Source organism: Rhinichthys klamathensis, unplaced genomic scaffold (assembly GCF_029890125.1).
Source record: "Rhinichthys klamathensis goyatoka isolate OS25496 unplaced genomic scaffold, OSU_Roscu_1.1 h1tg000036l_1, whole genome shotgun sequence".
NCBI lineage: Eukaryota > Metazoa > Chordata > Actinopteri > Cypriniformes > Leuciscidae > Rhinichthys > Rhinichthys klamathensis.
This window is the reverse complement of record NW_026606584.1, coordinates 10,380,258-10,405,010: the sequence shown is the minus strand read 5'-3', so window position 1 is coordinate 10,405,010 and position 24,753 is coordinate 10,380,258. Positions and strand designations below refer to the sequence as shown.

General features: G+C 40.8%; 1 protein-coding gene across 2 annotated transcripts; it reads right to left on the bottom strand.

Moving 5' to 3' along the window:
- Positions 1-12,999: 12,999 nt before the first annotated feature.
- amotl2a (angiomotin like 2a) lies at positions 13,000-22,259 on the bottom strand. 2 transcript variants are annotated; one of them, XM_056246323.1, is made up of 11 exons: positions 22,064-22,259; positions 20,633-21,363; positions 20,352-20,544; positions 18,580-18,724; positions 18,398-18,484; positions 16,674-16,969; positions 16,386-16,585; positions 16,178-16,279; positions 15,895-16,061; positions 15,213-15,386; positions 13,000-14,887 (listed from the first exon to the last, which is right to left on the bottom strand). In XM_056246323.1, the coding sequence occupies exons 2-11, from the start codon at positions 21,355-21,357 to the stop codon at positions 14,817-14,819; spliced, it is 2,160 nt and encodes a 719-aa protein (XP_056102298.1). In that variant the 5' UTR covers positions 21,358-21,363; positions 22,064-22,259; the 3' UTR covers positions 13,000-14,816. The 2 variants fall into 2 exon arrangements, with proteins under 2 accessions (XP_056102298.1, XP_056102297.1); XM_056246322.1 differs by having other exon boundaries at positions 20,633-21,428; positions 22,064-22,258.
- Positions 22,260-24,753: the final 2,494 nt, after the last annotated feature.

Genomic DNA, 24,753 nt, shown 5'->3' with positions numbered 1-24,753 from the left:
CGCACATCTGATTTGTTGGGAGTCACGAGTCCGGCCAATCAGCGCGGAAAGCTGAAGGCACTGAAAGTGTTGCACTCTCACACCGAGAGAGCACTCGCTGTCTCTCAAAGTTAAGGCAGCAGCAGACTTTGCTGAAGAAGCAATAGATTACTACACTGAAGTTGCAAAATACCTCAATATAATAGAGCCCTGTGTTCCCTTATCGAGTCGGTCTCTCGACATTACGTATGGGGAAATCCATTTCTCCTCGAATTATGAAGTCTGATTTGAATAACTCTTTTGCTTGCAAATAGCCAATGGCGATCCCGCCATCACCTGATTGGCTGACACTCCTCAATATAGGTGACGGCGGGCGCCAAAAACCTCAGAATCTTTTTTCTTCACCCGAGTCTGTTTCACCGTTGATGTACGCATTCAGAGCGGAGTATATTAAGGAGTTTTTATTTCCCCTCTCGCGTTCCGGTGGATTATATTATTTCTCTTTGTCGCATGTGCGGTGGACCCATCGCATTCCCGGACGCACACAAGCTTTGTGTGCTGTGCCTGGGTCGGGACCACGCGGAGGCGGCGCTCGAGGGATCGGGATGTCCATACCAGTTCAAAGTGTTGCCGTTCGGGCTGGCCCTGGCCCCCCGCGTATTTACAATGTGCATGAATGCAGCGCTTGCTCCCCTGAAGCTCAGTGGAATGCGCATTCTGAACTATCTCGACGACTGGTTAGTCATCGCACGGTCGGAGAGTGTCCTGGAAGAACACAAACACAGACTCCTCGCCCACCTGACAGGTTTGGGTCTGTCTGTGAACATGCAGAAGAGCGCGCTTCAACCGTGCCAGTCCATCACATTCCTCGGTATGGTGCTGGACTCACGCACTATGATTGCAAAGCTGTCAGAGTCGAGAATCCAGTCGATTCAGAATACGTTAGCCCTATTCGTTCAAGGCAGAGCTATCCCCTTAAAAACGTTTCAGAGGCTACTCGGTCTGATGGCAGCTGCAGCCTCCGTCTGCAGACTGGGCTTATTGCACATGAGACCACTTCAACACTGGTTACACAGACGCGTACAGCCGCGGGCGTGGAGAGCGGGAACGGAACGCCCTTATCGTAACGCGTTCGTGTCTGGAGACTCTAGCGCCTTGGTTCGACACGACCATGTTCGAGCAGGGGGCTGCTTTGGGCAGAGTGGTCAGACGAGTAGTGGTCACTACGGATGCGTCACTGTCAGGCTGGGGAGCCCTCTGTGATGGCAGACCGGCATTCGGTACGTGGACAGGAGACCAGACGCGCTGGCATATAAACTGCTTGGAGATGGAAGCGGTTCGTCTAGCGCTGCAGGTTTTCCTCCCGTTTGTGAAAGACCGTCATGTTCTCATCAGGACGGACAACACAGCGGTGGTGGCGTACATAAATCGCCAGGGAGGTTTGCGTTCGCGATCCCTTCAGGGGCTAGCGAGACGGCTGTTATTATGGACAGACAGAGTACTACAGTCGATTCGAGCAGTGCATGTGCCGGGCCGTTTGAATTACGGCGCGGACATGCTGTCCAGGGATGGCATTGTGCACGGGGAGTGGAGGCTTCATCCGTAGACGGTAAACATGATCTGGAATCTGTTTAGCAAAGCGGAGATCGACCTCTTTGCATCACAGGAGAACGCCCACTGCCCACTGTACTTTGCATTGACGACAGCCACTCTAGAGGGAGACGCACTGTCGAGCCGCTGGCCGAAGGGTCGAAAGTATGCTTTTCCTCCGATCAAACTAATGCCGCTGGTGCTGCAAAAGATCAGGGAGGAGAGATGTGCGTTGGTTCTGGTAGCGCCCAAATGGCCCAACCAGCCGTGGTTCCCGGAGCTAGTGAACATGGCGCGTTCATGCATTTTCGAACTTCAGAGCAGCTCTTCGTCTGCTACGCGGGTGCCAAGAAAGGCGGTGCGCTGTCGAAACAGAGGCTATCACACTGGATAGTGGAGGCTGTGCGACTGGCTTATGCTTCTCGGGGAGCTGTTTGCCCTATAGGGGTGCACGCCCACTCCACTAGGAGTTTGGCGTCATCATGGGCATGGGCGAAAGGGATGTCCATTCAGGACATTTGTTTTGCGGCAGGCTGGTCGTCTCGTAATACGTTTGCGAGATTCTACAACTTGAATATTCCTTCATTCGCACCACATGTACTGTCAGTGCAGGGAGAGGGAGCTGAGCTGTCATTGGACTAGACTGCAGACACGCCCCGGCTGGCGCGCGCTCTAGCTGCGGTTTCGACCAAGTCTGGCGGACAGTGCAAGTTATTGAGGATCCTCAATATAGGTGACGGCGGGCGCCAAAAACCTCAGAATCTTAGCTGAACGAGAGTAAAGAGACTGTAAGTCTTTCCCACACGGCAGGTTACGTAATGTCTCGTTCCCTCCTCTCAGGGAACTACGGTTACGTGAGTAACCAGAGACGTTCCCTTATCGAGTCAGTCTCTCGACATTACGTATGGGGAACAATAAAACCCCCGCCGCGTGGGAAAAGTCTGCCCAGCTCACAACGAGCTAAAGTAGCACAGCACTAGTCCTTACCTCACACAGACAGCTCTGGATCAGGCACCGGACCTGGTTGAAACCCCTATTGGCACAGAGCCAAGTCGGCACCCGCATCAACGTAGCCCCTCCCACCTAGTTAAGCAATGCTGAACTGAAGTGAATGGGGATTGCAGCAATGTGATTGGTGCTTATGAATACACTGCCGGCTTATGAATGCGGGCATAAAAAAGGAACACAAATATAGTGAGCATGATAGATATTGCTAATAACTTGCACTGTCCGCCAGACTTGGTCGAAACCGCAGCTAGAGCGCGCGCCAGCCGGGGCGTGTCTGCAGTCTAGTCCAATGACAGCTCCTTGCACTTTTTACAAGTTATTATTATTATTATTATTATTAATAACAGTTCTCAGATTCAAATATATGTTTAAAATCATTTAAAGAAAGCATTTGTCAAAACCCTTTGTTATTCTTAATTTTGACATTAATTTACAGTTTTACACCAGACATAGCTATAATATATATATATATATGGGTTCAAAATATCGGTTATCGGTCTATTTGACCTGTAATAATCGGTATCGGCATCGGCCCTGAAAATCACATATCGGTCGACCCCTATTTCAAATTGTAAAATTTACAGGTTGTTCTGTAAATATGTTTACAATGATACTGTATTTTTACAGAATTATTCTGGCAACCACAGCTGCTTTATTTTCAAAACAAGTGTACTATTTTTACTGTGTACAATAACACAAAATGTGAAATACACTTTCAGAGACTGTTCTTATAAATCGTGAGAGGAGTCGCACCTGCCAATATAGACTCTCCGAAGACCACCACATCCTGAATGAGAAGAGAACACGGAAGAGAGAGATAACTTGAAATTATAAATCATAAAGACAAATAAAAAATGTTGCAGACCTGCCATTCTTGGGAAAATATTTTTAATACCACAATAGTGCATCGCTTAGTTTAAATGCTGTTGCATCACTTCATGCTGCATATAGATATTCCTTCATATAGATTAGTTATGCAGCAAATAAATCAGCTATGAAAAAAACACACAATAAAATAATATTTCTTTCAGACAAGATGCAGAAATATCCTGAAAAAGGTGCAAAGATGCAACCCCTTGGGTGGGGGTGGGTAGTCAGAAGAATACATTTATTTATAGTCTAATTAATTTAGAAAGATTTCAAGATTCCACTGCCTTGTTGTGAGAAATACATTCTACAGGGCATTTCAAAGAATCCTAAAACAAATGGCATAATAAAACATGATAAATCAATTGCATTGATTGATATAAAAAACTTTATAGTTGAGCTGCAGAGTAACCAGATTTAGGACCTATTTCAGGCCCTATTTTTTATTATTTTATAGCCTATCTGTGAAAATGAATTTATTCTCTCCACTAGATGGCACAACTAAACTGAATTTGGAAGATTAACCAAATATCAGCACTTCATCAACGCATAATCTGAACAACACACATCAAGTTCCCTAGATCTATATGCTATAAAAAATTATTTCAGTACATATCAGGACTGTCAACAGTTAAAATCCTGCAGAAGGAATCAGTGCAGACAGCAATGTACAATCCTTAAAATTTACAAGATGTGCAGCTATTTTGTTTGCAATGAAGTCTGATTTTAGCATCAAGTATTCCAACAAAAAGGGGCATTGGTGTGTCTAAAACATCAAGAGGGTTCTGTTGAACGTTTTCAAGAATGGATTAAATGTAATTGCTCAGTATATTATTGCAGCCTTCATTCAATAGAATTCAGGATATTGAAATTGTAAGCAGATATTTTGCAAATTACTTGTTCTTGGCCCATGATGTTTGCATGCGATATGACTTACCAAAGTGATTTAAACTGTAAGAAAAAAAATCTGAACAAAATGGAAAAGGTAGGCTACCAGTAATTTTCTGCCAGGACATTATGAGTTAATTTTACTGACATTTTCTTTAACCCTAAAACATGACACACTGCATAAAACGTAATTCAAAATATAAAGCACCTGCATGTGAAAAACCTAGTTCCTTCATATTAACACAGTGCATTGGGGCCTATTTTTATGTAATTTTCTTAAAGTTTACAAATGACATTATTGGCAGATTTATGAGAAGCTGATAGAGAGGGAAATTCAGGCAAATTCATTTCGTATTGCAGTCTAGTAAAAGTTGTTAGTCCCCTCTCAAATGTTCATGCTATAATATCTTTGTATATTATATTTGTCTGAGGCTAAAGCAATGCCTCATGTTATTGTCATGTTATTATATCCTCCTTAGAAAGAGGCGATCAATTCTGCATAAGCAAATGCCCAGGATGAGGTTAGGAGGTACAACAGACCGTTTTAGACCTGAAAAGTCTCAGTGCATGAACAACAATCCCATGGCTTTGGCTTCATGTTACTAGCACATATATGGAGCATTACATCACTAGGATACCCAAGATGTTTGGCAACACTGCTGTGCTCTATAGTCAAAACTGTTTTTCCTGATGAGAGCGGGGTTATTTCCGTCTGTCAAGTAAGGTGCTTCTTGCATGTGTTGGGTCTATATTTGGATTAATGGAATCTCCTTCTCTTAATCTGAACAATTATATCTTCAAAGTCACTGAGCTGACATTCTATTCAGTGGTGATTTAGATGACGCTTTTATTCACACAACTTACTGTGCATTTATTACAGGGTAAGTCCCCCATGAAGAAACACGACGTTAAAGTAAAGGGCACAATGATGCGATTTGTGATTTAAACCAAGCCACATAACAGGCTTCACCTTCTGTTTCTCATTGTGTAATCTCTGGATTATTCCATGAATGGCTTCACTTTCACAATAAAGCTCCAGCAAAATAGCATAAAAAGGGAGGTGATGGCAGATTTCTTTTGCTCTACTTTTCCTGGCTGTATTTAAGCATCTGTGAATGAACTACTATCTAAGCTCCGGCTGGTTTGTTGCTTAATGATTGTCTTTTGCGCAATAGTTGCCTGCATATTAGAAATCCAAGATCCAGGACAGTTAAAAAGATAAAAACTCTTGTGTCACTACTGAAACATTCATGACTTCTTTTACCCTGTTTTGAAGGTATTGCAATGAATTCAATAAATACTTCTAAATTGTGGTAAAGGCCTGGAGAGTGCAAAAAACACAACCTTAAATGTGCACGCATGGGGTCAGGACAGTTGGTTGGGTTATGCATTACACATTAATGCAAATTCCCTTATGCAAGAGTAACATAATTTATTTTGTGACAGGTTTAAAACATCCATAACTCTGAGACGAAAACACAATGTGTCTGACTTTGGAAAGTATATAGATTTTTTGTTGAGCGCTGTCTTCCTCATGTTTACAATGGGAATAGGTTCAAAATCAATGACAGAAAAGGAATGATATCGCCCTTAGTCTTTTTTCTCTATGTGATATTCTGCTTGTTTTTTGGTTCTGAGACATAGATAATTGTAGAAGTTGCAGAATATAAGATTGCACATTGCTCTCATTTATTTCATTGAGAAAAGCACACTTTGGAAGAAAAGTGTTTTTACTTTCTGCGTTGAATGATATGTCAAAAGATGAACTTGAATCATTTAGTTATTTACTATTTTTGCTTTATTTTTAAATACTGAATTAATTAAATAGCATAAGAGGTGTTAATTCTTATATATTTATTATATTATTTTCTATATAGAAATAAATAGTGAATATTGTTTGAAATCATGAAATTCTCTCAAAAAACAAAATATTAAATAAAAAATAGCACATTCATTTCACACACACACAAAAAAGCAATGTTACGCTTATTGACTTCAGTCAGTTTTGACCACCAGAATCAAGACAGCAGCACAAGCAGAAGCTTACGCTAAGTGGAAAAAAATGTAGATGACAATATGAAAATGAAAATAGACATTGCCTAAATTGTTTGGAGTGGGGAGAATAATAACAATTCACATTTGACAGGCCCCAAAACAGGGTGCTTGGATTCTTCTGTTCATGAACTGGTAACAAGACTCTTGCCAACATATAATGCACTTTAATACCACAAAGGTTGAGATGGTCACTTATAAAAAGCCATTTTTATCCACATTCTCTCTATGCCACGCTCAAACATGAGGCGAGAGCACGTGGACACTGTCCATCCTCACCTGTCAGTGTGTGACCGGGATTGAGCTCTTGTGAAACAGCATAGTGAACATTCCAGCATGCATTACATTGCAGTGCAAGGACCATCTGGGATAACATGGTATGCTGTTACTGGGAAAAATCATCACATGCGGGGGTAAAACAAACGGTATCTGAACATGTTTCAATGAAAGCATGGAATTCAGAAGAGTTTCCTTACAAACATGAAAACATTTGAAAACCGATTGCTATTTTACCAGCCATTTCATAACACACAGCATGAAAAATGATACAGGTGACAGACGCTTTGCAATGACTAATTCATATTTGCAATGCTGCAACTAGATGCTTTGACCCTTTTGCCAGGTAATTTGAACACTTCATCAGCCTGGCATCCGTCAGGCATGTCTGACCTTCCTGTGGAACTCCTGATGTAAGTCGGTGGATGTTCTCTAGGCTAGAGGCATAATAACAGATCATAATTAGGCTATCTTTAGAAAAGAGTCACGGTGAGATTTAGCCTCATCGAGACTTCCAGCTTACGTAAGGTCAGTGATCTGGAAAGGATGCTTTCTGTACACTGAAAATTGCATTACGAGTTTTGTCTTTATCAACCTACCTGTTCAAAAATACACATAAAACAGGTTATAAATACAGATTGGATGTGCCATTCAAATTCCTATAAAACATGGTGTCTTCAATGTCAGACTATTTTATGCCCCATGGGTTGATTTTGATTTAAAAAAATATTAATTTCTTTTAGATATAGGCTAGATCACATTAAAACTGGACAAATTGAATGGTGCCTTCATCATTTAGCCTACTTTTGTTATGTCTTTTATGTTTACATTTCATTGTTTTCCCCTTGCCCAGAGCCAGATGTTTGTTTTTCACTATAAAAATGATGCATAAAATAGTTTAAACATCAATAACCTAAATAAAAGGTGAAAGAAATGAACCATTCCAGTATTTATTGTGTGATACTGATAATGATTAATATTGATTTTTCAAAAATTATAACTGACCATCAGATGTGGAATCATACACACCAAACAACATTGCTTCAATAAATGATAAATAAACGGATAGATAGATAGATAGATAGATAGATAGATAGATAGATAGATAGATAGATAGATAGATAGATAGATAGATAGATAGATAGATAGATAGATATAGATCTAACTAACTAAATAAATAAATACTTGAGTGAAAAAAACAGACAAATTCAAAGTAAATGTCATTTGAGTAATGAGCAAAATATTGTGTGCCATTTCCAATTAAGCTGCAATTTTATCAGTTTATGAAATGTGTTAAAATATTTTTATTGATGAGTATTTATGATACATGGAAGACTGAAATTAGCCTTCACAAGACAAAAGACTGGAGTCTTCCATTTTATTTAAAAAATGTTAAAAATGTCATTTCCGCCACAGTCACAGAATGCTTTTAAACACAAGAGAGGTGTGGTGGACATGACACTATGATCGGAATATGCATCTCAAAGTTAAACTTATTTGACTATACTACGATATGACATTGCGTATTTTATTGTTTGTCTTTTTTGTTAAAAGTTTCATAATTTGACTGAGTAATTTCACTTACGTCTGTTAAACCTGATGAACATTTTTTTAAGCACAACTGACTGCACAGAGAATTACCTCACCTTCATACACCTCACCGTGACTCATAAGATCTGAACTGATCATTGCATAAAACATAATAATCCACCTCAAAACAGTTAGGTTTCAGATTCAGATCTCTACAGGAAGATGATACTTTCGGCACTTCCTGTTACTCCACCTTCAGCACTCACTTTTCAGATAGTAGAGGTCCATCTGCCTGAAAAGATTATCCTGACTCACAAGTTCCACACCCTCCATTTGTGGAGCCCTTTTGTGCTGTCAGGTTAGTCTGAAGAGGCTAATTGGTTTCAAGGCTTTTTGTTTGTTTGTTGTCTAATCTCTTGAAATTTCTACAGATGAATTTTACACTCTCTTAGTTTCGATTATATAATTGTAATTGTTTTACGTTTTAGTGCCTGTGGGTTTATTTCAGAGTCAATACAGATGGACTTCAAACAGTTGCCAAAGGTATAAGGCAAAAAAAAATAATGTATATTCCATAAAGCAAACTTAAAATTAGACAGCCATAACCTTCTTTGGAAAGGAAAAGGGGAAAGAGTCAGTGAGGGAAATTCACTCCATCCACACTCTTGGAGGTTTTAAAATCTTAGTGCATCTCCATGGAAACTGGTGTAAAGCACAACATTTTGACTTATTGAATTATTTGTATGTGTTACTAAGGTCCTTGACCAAGCACATGTTACTAAGATCTTTGGAACATGTGTGAAGGCCAATAATAATAATGTGCTTTCCATTTGCTGAGTCAGTGTGGGCATCACTGGAAAAACATTTCTGAACACTATAGTGTAAACCATTTGCATGATGGCTATCTTACTTAACCATGAGAAGTGAAAACCTGTATACGTTTATTTCTTTTGCGGGACACAAAAGTAGATATTTTGAAAACAACACAACTTTGGAGCCCTTTGACTGCCATTGTGTGGACCAAAAAACACTGTCGCTGCGCCCAAAATTGCATACTGTATACTACATTTGGTTACAACTTACTTCACAAAAGTATGTTCTGTATAGTATGAATGTAGTATGAATGAAGTTCTGTCAAATTACATCAGCCATGTTGTCATTGTCATGTGACCATACGGCATCAGTTGTGTCGCTTCACTGCCATTCACAAATCCTCCCCGTGGCTTAATGGGATATTAAAGTCTCCATCAGATGTGCACTTCAGAATCTTGGTACTTTTCACCTATACTGTTTGATGAATACTAATAATTCAGACACAATACTCAATTCACATACTGTTTTTCGCCTACTATAGACCTTATGTAGCCCTTTTCAGCGCTGCACTCGTTGTGTTTTGTATTTGTTATGACCTCCGCTTCAAATATTACAATGCTCATGACAACTTTCGTTTATTCTACAATAGTAACAAAAATCCACTTCACCAGCTAATTCAACAGCGATGCCATAGAAATATACAAATTACCGCAAAAATGGAAGGTTAAAGACAAAATTCTAAAGATGTCTGCACCAAGATTTCCAGATGTTTCTCTGGTGCATAATGTATATATTGTATAGAAGTATTAGGCATATTCGTTGCCTGGTTAAAACGAGACCATTCTCAGTTGTAACTGAGTTATGGTCTGGCAAAGCGTCATAGACAAATCATTTCCAGAGGGGCATCACCAAGGGACGTCGCGGATAGACCTAAACCCAATCAGAGCGATGAAGGAGATGACGTATGCAGAGCGACGGAGAATCTCCGAATGTTGTTCTTTGCTCGGTTTTTAACAAAAATGAAACGTTCAAATCGCTTAAAACAGACGCGATAGCTGATTCGAACGAGTGATGTTCGACGGCGGCATCCATCTTTGTAATGTAGGCTACAAAATCTGCTTCAAAATCCCAGCGCTGTCGTCATCGTGTAAAGCCCGCCCCAACGTTTCTGATCGGTGCCTCGATTTCGACTGATTGGAAATGGGTTTGAATGAGCTCTTTGCCAGACTAACTTTCAGAGCAAATCTAAATTTGCCGGAAGTTGTCTGGGTTTTCGCAGGCTAGCATATTCGAGAAGTAGGCACATTTCTCAAAATATATTCTTTTATGTTCCACAGAAGAAAAAAATTCATACAGTTTTTAGAAAGACATGAGGGTGAATGAATGACAGCATTTTAATTTTTTGAGTGAACTGTCCCTTTAAGTTTTGACTGATATAATACACCAAAACAAACCCTGAACACCAGAAGCACTACATGTTCATCTAAAGAAACCACTGATGCCTTCAACCAGGCCTGTTCTAAAAAAATAAAGCTTTACAATGTTAAATTGCAGATGTTTCTGGAATGGACTCAGTCCCAGATGATTCTGCTGAATTTTGGGGAGCCTGGGAAGCCTGCTAATACTAGCAGAGAGCCAAGAATGACATTCCCTACGGAGCAATGTGTGATCCTAGTATGCGCACTAACAGATGTTGAAGCTCTTAGTCCACCAATCTGACCTCACCTAGACAGCACACCAGAAATGAAGAAGACTGTACGAGTGAGACAAGAAATGCTTCACATTACATGAAGGCACAGTGGTATCCAAATGATTTATAAGCCCAGCAACCTGCTGTTGCACTTGGACAGTGATGTCTCTGGTGGTGGAAGGAGGTGACTGCTAACAGGCCATTGGTTGACCTTGAAGTGTACTGGAGCCCCCTGATGAGAGGGACATTCCAGTGGGAGCATTCCTTGCGTCTGTACTTCTGCAGCTGAGAAAAGTCACACTGATCCGTCACAAGTAAACCCATCAGCCAGGTATCTCGCAAAGCATTTATGGAATGCTAGCTCACACCTACTGAGGGAGGCATGCGAGGCAAAATATTTATCCTGAAAACAGAAACCCACTGAAGAGCACACAGTCCTCTTCTCAGTGGACTTATTTAACACGGTTAGGTGTCTCACAGCTTTTAATGGGTAAAAATAATCATTTTGGTCAGGGTGTGAGTGAAGATCATGATATTAATGAATAATACCAGGTAGTTTATCTTGAAACTTGAATGTATTGAGTTGGCAGACTGGAATACCAAAATGGCTGCTTTTACACATTGAATAATTTGTCTGCATTCTTCAGAAAACTATTTAAAAAATGCATCAGATGAACAGAACTTGGGAGTCAAAATTCTTAAGAGATTAATGTCGCTGACAGAGCAGGGAGGAAAGGTGAAATTCTACCAGGCGTTTTTTATATAGTTTTGTACCTTATACTAATCCCCTCTGGTTGTTTATCCTATACAGCAATGAGATTAAATGTGAAAAGTGAGACTTCCTCATAAGATTCCTGTCTATACGATTTTTTTTATTTTTTTTTTTAAAGACCCAAGTAATATCTTGTCTCTTCTAGAGCAGTGTTCCTCAAATCTGAGATCTCAATAATGCAGAGCTTCACACAACACACTCAACTGCTAGAGAAAACCCATAATGCACTATGAGAGTCGCGCTGAATGAATTCCCACGTCTAGCCAGATGGTGCCCACAGGTGAATTATCCATCCATCCATTTTCTGAACCGCTTGACCATTGTGGGTACAGAGTAAAATCATACAAGTATAAACTTATTTTTAATGAATTATTAAATAGTTTAATTAAGGTTTATTATGCTAGTTTCCATGACAGAATTCAAGATAAATCTTTTCATCACTGGAGCTGCCAGTTTGTAAGGTTTCAAATCATTATTATGATTATTACAGCACGCACAAACTATGCAAAAGCGACAGCCCTTCCGGCGCACTTAGTGTCCGAATTCACTCACTTGTTTTCATTCGCTCCTTCACTGGACTATAGTGGACTAATGGGCTAGGGAATAATGAATGAGAGTATAGGGGTCAATCTCAAACACAGCTCTAGAAAGGTACAGGTAGGTGAGTTTGATCAGGATTGGACGTAAACTCTGAAGCATTTTAATTCCCCTTCTTACCTAACATGTCAGACATTTCTCTTCTTCCCCATTTGGAATGGAATGCTTTAACATGTTTTACTCAGAGGGCAAATTCCTCTCAATGTTGAGCTATAAAGTTTTAAATCAATTTGGCTTGCAAAGCATTCCAAACTGTTGAGACCATTGTCTGGTTAGGTTTAATTTGCCTAAGGCAGTTGAACGTTTTACCCTGCCTCCAAATATGCCTATTTCCCTACTATCATTAGGCAAAAAAACAGTACATGAAAAGAGTAGAATGTCTGTATTCATAGTATTCATAAAACATGCAAAAACAACCAATATGACCTTCAACTTCCAGATTCTGAAGTGCCTAAAACAGACCAAAGGAGAGGAGTTGTGAATGGCAGTGAAGCGACGCAGCTGTAGGCCACATGACAATATGGCAGCTGTATACATCCAAATTTAATTCATACTACAAGCGTTTATTCTATAGAGCAGTGCTTCTCAAACCTGTCAAGAGGACCCCCTACCACTGCACATTTTGTATGTCTGCCTTCTCATACACATCCAATTCAAGTCTTGGGCTGAATTTGAAATTCAAACCTAAACCCTCAATCACTATTTCCTACGTTAATCCATTGATACAGTTCACTTGAAGGAGTGAATGAAAACGAGTGAGCAATTCAGACAGCGGTTGAGTGTAAATCGACTGTACACTTACAGTCTATAATGTCCACTATGGTTTCAGACTTTATCCCCCCCCCTCCTCCTCCTCCTCCCTCCTCCCTCCTCCCTCCTCCCTCCTCCCTCCTCCCTCCTCGGCCTTCTCAGCCAAGACAAAAACCAGCAGACACAGTTTTTGTAAAGATATATATTAAAGTTTTATTCAAATAACTGAAATGTTAATGACATACAAAACAATTCCCCATTCTTGAAGTTCACGGCAACATCCAAATATGGGTCAACCAGTTTGAACTGCGTATCTACATTTCACGTAGCTAATGCTCAGTTTTATTATATAACTTAATTGTAATGCAAATCTTTGGCATGATCACATTACTAAATACCAAAAAGTAAAATAATAAACAAAATATATTAAATTCTCTCATTTCAAAACCGTCCTTTCTGTAAACAGTCCAAATAGTGAACAAAACAAGCATGACTCCCAATACAAAGCATTGGCCAGCAAGTGCTTTGTATCTGAGACAATAGGAAAATAAGCATTTAATAAAAGTGAGGAAAGGTTAAATTAACACATTACCCACATAGATAAGACTGTTCGTTTTTGTTAGTTTTAACTGTTTATACCATTATCCCACCATAAACCAATGCAAGTGTAGTCTTGGTTGAGAACAAATGTTTCAGACAGGCAGAAATGTCTCTGTCTCAAATCAAGGCTAGTCACAGTCACTACATTAGAGAACCTTTGAGTCACAACATCAAAACTAGTATTTAAATGCTTACAGTAGAACCAGCTACTGCAGCACTACGAAAATAAACAGATCCAAAAAGAGGATGGTAGTCTAAATGGCAACCGTTCTGAGCAAGGCCAAGGGTCAGTCTGGAGATAGCCTTTTTCCTCTGAGCAGGGGCATTCCACCACGGAGGAATGTGGGAAGATTAGCTCCAGCTTGTCTGCGAGGGAGTGGCAAGTGTGGTGGTTGCAGTTCTGGGTGCAAAATAATAATAATATGGCATCTGAAACATCAGCTCCTGTCCCTCCTAAGTAACACTTACCCTAAGTGTCACTAAAAGAGTATGTACCCTTCCACTGTTCCCAAAAGGAGGCTTCCCATTCCACCACTTAAATCAGGAAGTGAGAAGCGCCCACTGTCAGTCAGTTATAGTAAGAACGCCAACTGTAAGGATAATTTAGTCAAAGGGAGTGCTAGTGAAGGTATTACCCAACTATTCCTGTAAATTGTCTAATCCTAGGCCTCCCGGTTTCAAACTGCATTTGGCCTCCTACAATCCAAACTATTCTTTTCTTGATATTTCAGGACGAAGCAGTTGCGATGGCACATCTACTATACATGGAGTATATAAAGTTAGAGATATATTCGTCTGTGCATTTTATCTAGGAATGTGGGATATAGTCTTACATGGGTTGGTATAATTAGCTGGTAAAAAAAAGGGGAAAAAAAAGAAAGAACACTGCCCTTGGTTGTTCCTTTGAGGAAAGCAAAAAACAAACAAAAGTTTCACAACAGTGGGATATTTCTTCCTATTACTCCATTCTGACAACACTCTTCAAACACAGTCAGCAGCAATAATCATAAATACAAAAGAACATCAACATATACAATGAGTTTATAAGTCTTGTGGTAGCTTTTTGGAGCTCTGTAGTGTACTGTCCAAGTACCTCACATTCAGACCATACATCTCACAGTCCAGGTTGAGTAACCAGGTGAGATGAAAAACTTTCGTTTAATGTGTGGAGGAACTGTCAAGAGAGCTCAGCTCTCCTTCACCAAGGATCAGTTTTAGGTTACTCCTACCATCTGTTCCTCTCACTTCCTGATACAAAAACTGACCGGCTTCAATGGTGAGTTCCTTTGCAAAGCAAGCACACCTTCTCTTGACATGATTGGTCCTCAGACGGAGACCCAAGGAGAATATTCAGTGTGTAAGAGCAGAAGGCAGCATCAAGCTGAACACTGTTCATCTCAGAATTCAGATGAGGATCTCTACCATGTCATTTTCAACAGCGCTGGTGATCTGGGTTGTGTTGAGAGAAGTGGAATCTGTAATGAAATACAAGATCTTCAGCTTTGTTGGCTAGTGTCTGGAGAGCAAAAAAGCTTTACAAAACTTTGACTGTTTTGTTTGAGTTCATTCCCCAACTGTTGCTTTGACATGGTGCTCAGGTTACTCTTTAACAACTTTGGTTCAAAAGGGCAAGTATGCACCATCATTATAGAAGTTCTACCATTAAGTGTTGTTTTTAGCACCTGATACTACACATTAGATTTGTCATGTCAACCAACAAATCTTATCAAACTGTTCCAGAGACACCAAATAAAGAAGTGAGATGAGTGAAGATGGGTTTATGCACACGAGTTTACGCACCAGAAATGTAAGGCTGTAGAGCAGATATAGCTTCAACAGGTTCCGCTTTAGGGTTGGTCTCATATGAAGGCCCTTCACACTGGGTGCTGCGGTCTCGACACTGAGTTTTGGAGAGCTGAAGGGGCAATGGAGGCATTGACGCGGCTGCTGTCTGGTCATCTGAGAGGCTCTTCCCTGAAATCGCAGACGGAAAAGGAAGCACTTTAATTACTGGTTCAAACATATGCATGCCACCACGCAAACATTTGCCATCCTGTAAACTCCCTTTACTATTCTGGAGAATCTATTCTAGAAAAGGGGGAGACTGAAATGCATTCCGTTTCATGAGATGTAAACTATTTCAGGAACACCGGCTAGTCGCCACACTCATTTTATTTCGGATGCCACATTCTTCCTAGTCGACATTACATAGCCACTAAGTAAAGAAGCAGCCAGTTGTCCAACTGAAAGTATATGTCTTTTTTGGTTCAGATAGGTCACAGGCACATAGCGTTGGCCTATGGAAGGAGTCCAATCCTGCTCTTGGAGGCCCAACATCTTGAAAAGTTTAGCTACAACCCAGCTAATCAAGGTCTTTAGATTACTAGAAAGGCCAGACAGTCAGGTTGAAGCTAAATTCTGCAGGAAGATGGCCATCCAGCAACAAGATTTGACACTCCTGGCCTAAGGCTACTATGCTCACCTTTGGTTCGGGTGGTACTAGGTGTGGCAAGCGTGTTGATGGAGGGAACAGATCGAGCAGGTCGTAGGCCTTGCGGCTCAAGTCGGCCTTGCTCTCGTCGTGACCGCTGCTGCATGACCTTTATAATAGCATCCTTCTCCAAAAGTTGAGCATAAAGTGCTCGAATCCTGATAAAACAAACTACTTTAAGCACATAGACACTAAAGGAAACAAAACATTTAATATTGCTAACAAATATAGACTGACTTTCCAGTTGCAGATAGTGGCATAATAGTGGACGTACCTGTTTTCCATCTCCTGATGCCTGTGGTTGGGGGACGGCAGGTCCTCATTGAAGCTGCTATTGGGTGAATGACGAGGTGAATGGTTGATGATTGTTGTATCCCTGGAAAGAGCATTACAGTTATACAGGAGTAAAAAATTATGTCAAGTTATTTCCTATTTCCAATCCTATGACGCAAAGCTTGTCTATTGTTTTTGTTTTGACTCACCTCTGAGCTGCAGCAGTAGCAGCAGCATCCATGGCGAACTGACGCATCGTGCTCTCCTCAAGATACTTTTGCTCCCAGCGAGTGATGTCAGCTTCCAGGCCCAGAACCTGCTCCTCCCTCTCCCTCAGTTGCTGGTGTAGAGATGACACGTTAAGGTCCGAGTAGGACCCAGGGCTCGTTTGCTGGGCATGAGACTGCCACTGAAAGAGAAAAAGTTTTACTTTTCGATCCCAAGACGTTGATTCTCACACACCAATTGGGTGAACAAAATATTGTCTGTTTTTTTACCTGCTGCGCTCTCAGGCTCTTCAGTTCCTGCTCCAGCCTGGTCCTCAGTCGTAACTCCAGCGCCTCCCTCTTCTCGCATGCAGCCTGCAATTGCGCTAGGGCACTCTGCATCCTCTCCACCTTTTCCACGTAAGCTCTTTTCCTGCGTAACTCTTCTTCCAGCTGCCTATTTCGTGTCTGAGCGGAGATCAGCGCTTGCTCCAAGGCTTCTCGCCGCCTCTTCCATTCTTCTCCTGAGCCCCGCAGATGCTGCAGCTCTTTTTCCAGACGTTCCCGCTCTCGAAGGTGATCCTCATCTATGGACAGAAAAGACAGACATTGTGAGAACCATGTACCACTACTACGGTAAGGGTACAAGTAGTGCTACTCAGTCATCATGCTTAGTTGTTACACAGGCCACAAAATGAATGACCATGCTGTAAGACTGGGGTGTGTCGAGAACATTCCCTGGGCTGTAGTCTCATTCTAACCAATTCTCAGGGGATAAGCTTCCCACAAGAGTCTGGAACAAAAGAGGCAGGCTTGATTTACACACGTCTGTCTGGGTTTGCAGGGGAGTGGCCGAGTTTCCCTGTGTCCTTTGACCTACACTGCAGACTTGCTTTAGAATTCCCAGATTACAAAAGCGATTCACTATATTCCCATTTGGGAGGCTGAATTCCTTCAAACCCTCTAAGATGACTTCGCATACTGAAAAGGGACATACTAAAGCCCAGCTCACTTGTTTTTGGGTCACTCTGAATGCCTTGTGAGATAAAAAAAATTAGACAGCAATTAGTCTTCCATTCCGCTTCTACGCTGATTATACAACCCAAAGCAAATGCCTTTGGATGGAATGCAGATTTTCTCTTATCCACTTACGCACACAGGCACGTCTTTGTACTAACTGGATCTCTGGAATGCCTCTGAGGCAGGCAGTAAACAAGTAAAGCAAATGTTTCACAAGGTCATAAAGCATAATAACCTACACCTTTTTAAGCTTTCAGAGATGCCGAATCGTGGCTTTGACATGCCTCCATGGAACTATGTGTTGGCTCCGAAGGAAACATTCACAATTTTTGTTTGCACAAACATTTTCCCTTTTGGGGTAAACCAATTGTATTATGCAAATATAAAGGATCACTTTATACGTCTACTCTTGGGGATCATTCAAATCAAATGCTGAACAACAATCCCTATTAGGATTAGCAAAACAAATCCAGTTTACCCTAACACAGCTCTGAATTCTTTAGCGCTAATATGCCCAAAAATGGAGAGCCAGTGCACAGGGCATCAGAAGAGGGTGCTTAGGGCCCCAGAGGCTGAAATAATGGTGGGGGCTGTTGGGAAGCATTCCAGGAGGATGGAATATCCCAAAATACCTGAAAATATTCCAGGAATCCAGGTCACATTTACTTAGTGTTAATAATGGTTGGGTCAAATTCCAAAAACAACTTTCTGAAATGAAGACTATAGCATGTACCAAACCAACTATTTAATGGCACTTAATTTGTTTTAAAAAGTCTTGCTATGCTTATGGCCCATTTCAGTGTAGCAAGCAATATATCCAACCAAATGTCAGAAATCCCATCAATGATAAACATGCAGTGCATTGTTAGAGGAATGCATTATTATGCCTACAGCATAAACATAAAAACTCAGTGGGAACAGCTGGGGCTGCTTGCATGCTTGACTACACATTTGGGAGAAGGATCAGTTATAGAGGAGCAAAGGGGAATTCTTACGTTGCTCAACCAGTTTGGTGAAGGCATGCCGACTCTTGTCTTCAACTTCCATGGCTGCTCTCTGTTTATTGGCCGTTTCCAGGCGGTCTAATGTGGGAGTCAACAATTAGTATGTATCGCCTCATACCTAAACATGTAGCTCATATTTAAGACAATTAGCTCAGCTATGTGAAATATCTTACCCCTGAGATCTCTGTTGAAGTCATGAAGTCGCTTGATCTCGCTCTCAAGCTTGTTTCTCATGGTTTTCTCAAGGGCTTCTCTCTTAGCAGATCCCTTCATAAGAGTCTCATATGCCTCTGATATCCTCTGAATCTCCTGTTCGAGCTGAAAGAGAGGAGAAAGACATTTTAATATCTGTTATTTATTAACTCACAGGAATTCCTCAATTCCTAGTCCCCATTTACTCTCACTACAAGGAAAAGAGCAGATTGGACATTATGCCAAGTATCTTCTTTTGTGGTCAGAGGAGGGATGGATGTAATGCTTGTTTGGAACAACATGACACTAAGTATATGACCATTTTCATTTTTGGGTGAATTTAACCTTTCTTTCTTACACCTAAATATAAAAAGACAAGGATCAGAGCACAAGGATGACAGATAGACAAAAAAAAGAAGAGAAAGGGAAAAAGGGGAAGAATGTGCTTGGCTGAGCTCTTCATGGTGCTTGCCCACAAGTGAATCACTCTCACAGAGCTCTCCAGGGACTGGGAATTGAATCAACATTCCAGAAAGAACACTTATGAGTCCCAGGTGTCTGCACATTCATCTCCATACAGGGCGGGATGCCAAAGGTAAATGCAGGGAACAAAGGAAATGTGTGTTTTGAATGCATACCATTCACTGAGACAGGAACAATACTTGACACTATATGCACCTGTATGGCATTTGTGACGCAGAAAATGGCTTGTGAAAGAGTACATTTATAAAAAAAAGAAAAAAAAAGAAAGGTTAATGTAGGTTTAACTTGTCATTACACAACATCAGATAAGAAAAATCACTGATTTCTATAAATTGTAGGTTTTATACTTCAAAACTACTTGGTAAATTTACAAGCAGGACCCTGGGTGCCATGTGGGGTTTTGTTAAAGAGTGAAAGTGAAAGGGGCCATTCAGTCATGGAAACCACAGCTGTGGGGTCTGGTTGTTGCTCTTAGCAGCCTGGTCTGTCAGCTGTGGGCTACGCAAAGCCCCTTCTTCATTCTCGGACACTGAGATGAGCCAAGACATCTGCTCCAATTGGCATCCCATTGGAATCCCAACAAAGAGGGCCACAGAACAACCCAGAGAGGCCTCCCCCCTTTAGAGTTCTCTGATTTACAATTTATCGCTCTTTTATCGGCAAGAAGGTTTGATCTTTATGATCCACTGTTCTAGGATGGCATTCTTTTAAGATACATTTGTTCTGATTCCAAGCACCATCTATGTATGAATCTGGACTGAAATTCAATGTATGTTATGACACTGCACAAAATACACAATGCCCAATAAACCTTTGCAAAACAAACACCAAGATAAGCTTGTTTTTTTCCTCCTTGTTCTGCCTTGACACTCTGGTATTTCAGTGATGACATTATCACATTACAGAAAAATCTTTGGCATTGCAGGCATGGGTAAATTCAGTGTTTCACATGCTAATTAAGTTACTGGGAATTTTCACTCGGTCACTAGGAATGAGTCCTTTTCAAATTACATCGAAATTCTAGTGATCCTCTCCCTTTCCCACATTCCTACACTGCAAGAGGGCTAATCTCTTTAGAATGCAGCAGCTAGAAGACACCAGGGCACAATGATTTCTTGTTCCACACTCTTTGTAGGGTCATTTCAGAGATTGAAATCAAAGGCCACAGCTGGCTCCTTTGCATCTATGGCAAAATGTGGCACCATACCAAGAATATCACCGTTCTAGGAGGTTTCTAAGAAGCCACAAGCAACAAGGAGTCCTCTCTTACCTTCTGCAGCCTTGTCGCCTTCTCGCTGTAGCTCTCAACTTCTCCCCTCAGTCTCTCATTCTCTTTAATAAGCTGCTCTATTTGGCAGTTTTTCACCGGGATGCTGTATCCTCCAACAATGACATCCTGGCCAGCAGGGGTCAACATGGGCAGGGCGCTGTGGTGAGGCACTTGCGATTGGGTTGGAAATAACCTGTTAGAAATAAATATAAGCCATTAGTGTGCACCCATAATGTACCTATATGTAATATAATAAAGTGATAAAAAATAGCTGATTGTACCTGTGATGCTGCGAGTGGAAAGCAGGAGGGGGCTCTTTATAATAGTGCCCATGTTCCTGTGAATGACTAAGCATATATCCAGGGGATCTGACCATAAAGGGGTACTCCGGGGGTGGACCACGTTGGTCTGGCTCATGAATCAACCTCTCATTCATAACAGGACCAGAGTGATTATTGGAGAGCTGAGGGTAGCTATGCGATGAGCTCATGGGAATATTGTCATGGGCATAGTTCCTCTCCAACGAGAGCTGCAAGAGGCGTTCGCTGAGCGAGCGAGCATGCTCCCGCTTCACGTCCCACATGCCCTCGTCCTGCTCGGCTCCTCCAACCACTCCAGGGGTCTCCAGGCTGCAGTGCTGAAGCCCTACCTGATCTCTCTGGTAGGCCAGGTACTGTGAGTGTGCTTTTGCTTCCTCATAAGTTGGCAGCTCCTCTGTGTGGAGCTGATAGAGGTGGCAGACTGGACTCTCTAGATGCTGGTAGTCCCCCTGGTGCTCTTGGCCCTGGGGCTCCTGTCGGGTGGACAACTGCGGAGAAAGTGATTCCTCTTGCGTTAGGCTTTCCAGAGATGAACGAGGGCTTCCTGCACCTCCTCCACTGCTGCCTCCACGCAGTGCCTGCTGCTGGATGGCCAACAGAGTAGGGTCAGTAGGGTTCCCATAACGGAGCTGCTCTTGAATCAGTCGGTGCAGCACAGTGCCTGACGAATCCTCTGCTGTTCTCATTTCAGTCTATGTTTTGCAGACAACAATAAATGATATGAGAGTGTGTTATGAGACTTTTCTGGACTGTGAACCTGATGAAAAAAAAAAAAAGATAATTAAATTACTTAAAATTCAAATCCCTTTAATTGCTCATTTTTATTGCAACACTCTACAACAGCAAACACTGAGTGGTGCCTCACTCCTCATGCTTCTAGGCTGACTGCCTTTACCCATAGCAACACCACGTTTACCCAAAATACCACTGGCACCATCCTACAACACCAACCATGCACTGGGTTTCTTCTTAAGTTTATAATCTTGATAAGAATTAGAAGTGAACAAAAATGGAGTAGGATCAAATAACTTTCCAAAGTTGCGAAAATGATTTCCTGCCACAAACACAAATTCCTATCCAGTGGGTCACCTTTGTTTTACAACCACTACTGTAGCAATACATTTAAACATGCCAAAGTGATCATGGAAACAAAAGGATATTATGAATGTTAGAGCTGGTTCCTCATTCTTTTCTAGTTAAGCCACAATGCTACATAGTCTATTCCACCAAAATATTCAAATTCATGTAAAAACAGTTGGATTAACAAATACAGCCTACAAAGAAAACCCTATCGTTCACGTACAGTATCAAAAGCATCAAGAAACTAAGCATGATGTGACATAAAACTCAGTTTAAAACAACAAGATACTTTAAAACTCTTTAAAAACTCACCAAATCACAGTAGCATTACGAATAAAAAACACGGACGATATATCTGTTTAACGATATAATCCTTAAGGAAATTCTTTGAGTACGGCTTTTATTTCCATGCGTATATTTGACTTGCGTGCGCGTCTGGAGAGCTCCTCCAGCAGACTGAGATCAGGAGGGGAGGGGCTCTGCTAATAAATGACCGAGCTCCGATTGTTCACGGCCTTTGGAATGCGCGGAATGCGAAGGCTGCAGTCCCTCGGGGATCAAAAGCAGTTCCGCTTGTCGCTCGCCCCGCCCCCTCTCGGGGAGCGCAGGGAGAACCGCTCGACCCAAGCGGAGCGCGCTGCTGAAGGGGGGCGGGCAGTGCGCGCGACCAGCGGAACTGCATTCACTCTCAACCCCGTGCGCATTTGTCCTGCTTCTGGAAGGCGCTTTTGTTTTTAACGGTGAGAGGAATGCAGTAAAAGTCGCAGAGATATACCCTTTGTTGTTCTGCTTTATTAGCTACACTTTCTTGTTAAGTTTCAGCGCGCTCAATTAAGCCTACTTATAAATGCATGACTTCATGTAGCCTACACAAAAAATCATGGGGAATTATTCGTTTTATAATAGTTTTTTATAAATGTTACTTTGACATATTGTTATATTTGCCTGATTTGCAGTCTCATTCACAATATAGTTCATTAAAGGGATAGCCATATTATTTACGCACCCTCATGTTATTCCAACCTGTATGACTTTCTTCTGTGGAACACAAAAGATGTTAGGCAGAATTGTAGGGACTGACAGCATCAGTCACAATTCACCTGCATTGTATATATATATATATATATATATATATATATATATATATATATATATATATATATATATATATATATATATATATGTATATAAAAGCAATTTAAGTGAATTGTGACCGTCGAGATTTCATTCTCCTGTTGTGTTCCATGGAAGAAAGAAAGTCATACATGAGCGTGTTTTTTTTTTCTTTTTATTTGGAAGGGGGGCTGTATGTGCTAAGCAGGAGAAAGAATCAAAAAGACAAATGCACAAGTGAAATATAGACCATGAGCCATTAGAGAATCGATTTGAAGGTCTTTTGTTTGCTCTGGGCTGGTGAATATTTAAGCCGTGGCCCGTGTCAGTTAATTGCTGAGTGTGTCTGTGTGGATGATGGGGAGGGGGTGTCTGTATGTGTGTTTGAGGCATGCTGCCAACCAGCTGTCCGTGGAGAGCAATCCTCTTCCACCCCTTAATCATGCCTCAGAAAGAGAGACGTATTGTTCTCTCTCAAGCAGACATTACAGGGGAGAGGTCTACCATCTGCTCGTATACCCTACACCTCCCTTACACACTTTACACAAACACTCTATTCACAAACACACACGCCTGACCCCATCACACAACGCAAACCCTCGTTTTATCACACATCTGACACATTTATTAATCATAGCTCCTATTTTGGTGTACAAACAGATATTTACAGGCAATGAAAAAGCGGGATAAAGAAGAAAGCCGTAATGCTGTAGATGACAGATCTGCTAATAAAGAAAGATTTCTTGTGCAATTGGCAACTTTTGAATAATTAATTGGATAAATGACATACAGTTGTGCATTTATTATTGAAATGTCAGTATGTTATTGTAAATTAGCAAATTTCAAGTTTCCCTAAAGTATGAATATTGTTTTGGGGGATATTTAGTTTGAATAGAGGTAGAGCTCACATTCAAGTGTGTTTTTGTTTAGAAACTTTTACTCTCTATTATTACAAAATGGTTTCTGTTCTACTGCTTAAAAAAAAAAAAAAAAAACTATGCCCAATTTACTCTCATCTCTCATTATTCACTAAACAATAACCGTTTATTTTTTCTTTGATTTTATTTAAATAATGTATTTATTCAAACTCCATAGGATCAGCATTAATCTATGTTTGTTAAAAAGCATGAACATATAAATATTAAATAACGATTCAGAAAGCTATTGTGCATTTATAACACATTTGTTTCATTAGTAATATTTCATCTCAATCTTGTTTCATTTTTGTTTGACGGACAAAATTAATTTAAATAGTTTATGTTAAAACGAAATGAAAGGACATTTTTGAAAACACATAATCTTAAATATCATTTTTACGACTCTGTATTGAATACACCACCTGCTCTGGAGAAGACGCATTGAAAAGTAAGAAAGTCCCTGCCTTTTGTGAGTGGCAGCTGTGTGTAGAAATCAAGCCTGCACTTGTTGAGCAGACATTTGGACTCCAATCATATCATGTTCCTTTTTGTCAGTATTCAAACACATACAAACGTTTTATTTAGAAAGGTACAACTACAGTTAATTAGCATGGCAGTTACAAAAACACTATAGGTTATCTTTACATTTGCTTCACCCATTCAGCTTATGTAGCAGATATCAATCTCCAATGAATTCTTTTGCAAGCTCCTGTATAGGTGCAGCTATAAAATGAGAATGCTTTGCTATTTTAAATATTATATTTATAATAAGAAAACATAACTATTGAAGTTCCACTGTGGGCTTTTAATGTTTCTTCTCTAATTATGCAATTAGGTTATAAAAATAGCATTGCTTGTTCCATCATAAAGGTGAATGTGTAATATCTAGAGAGGCATTTTTCAGGAGAACAAGACTGAAGGTTATAAGGAGAGGGGGGAAGACTGTCTCTGCATTGATTCTCTTTGTCTTCC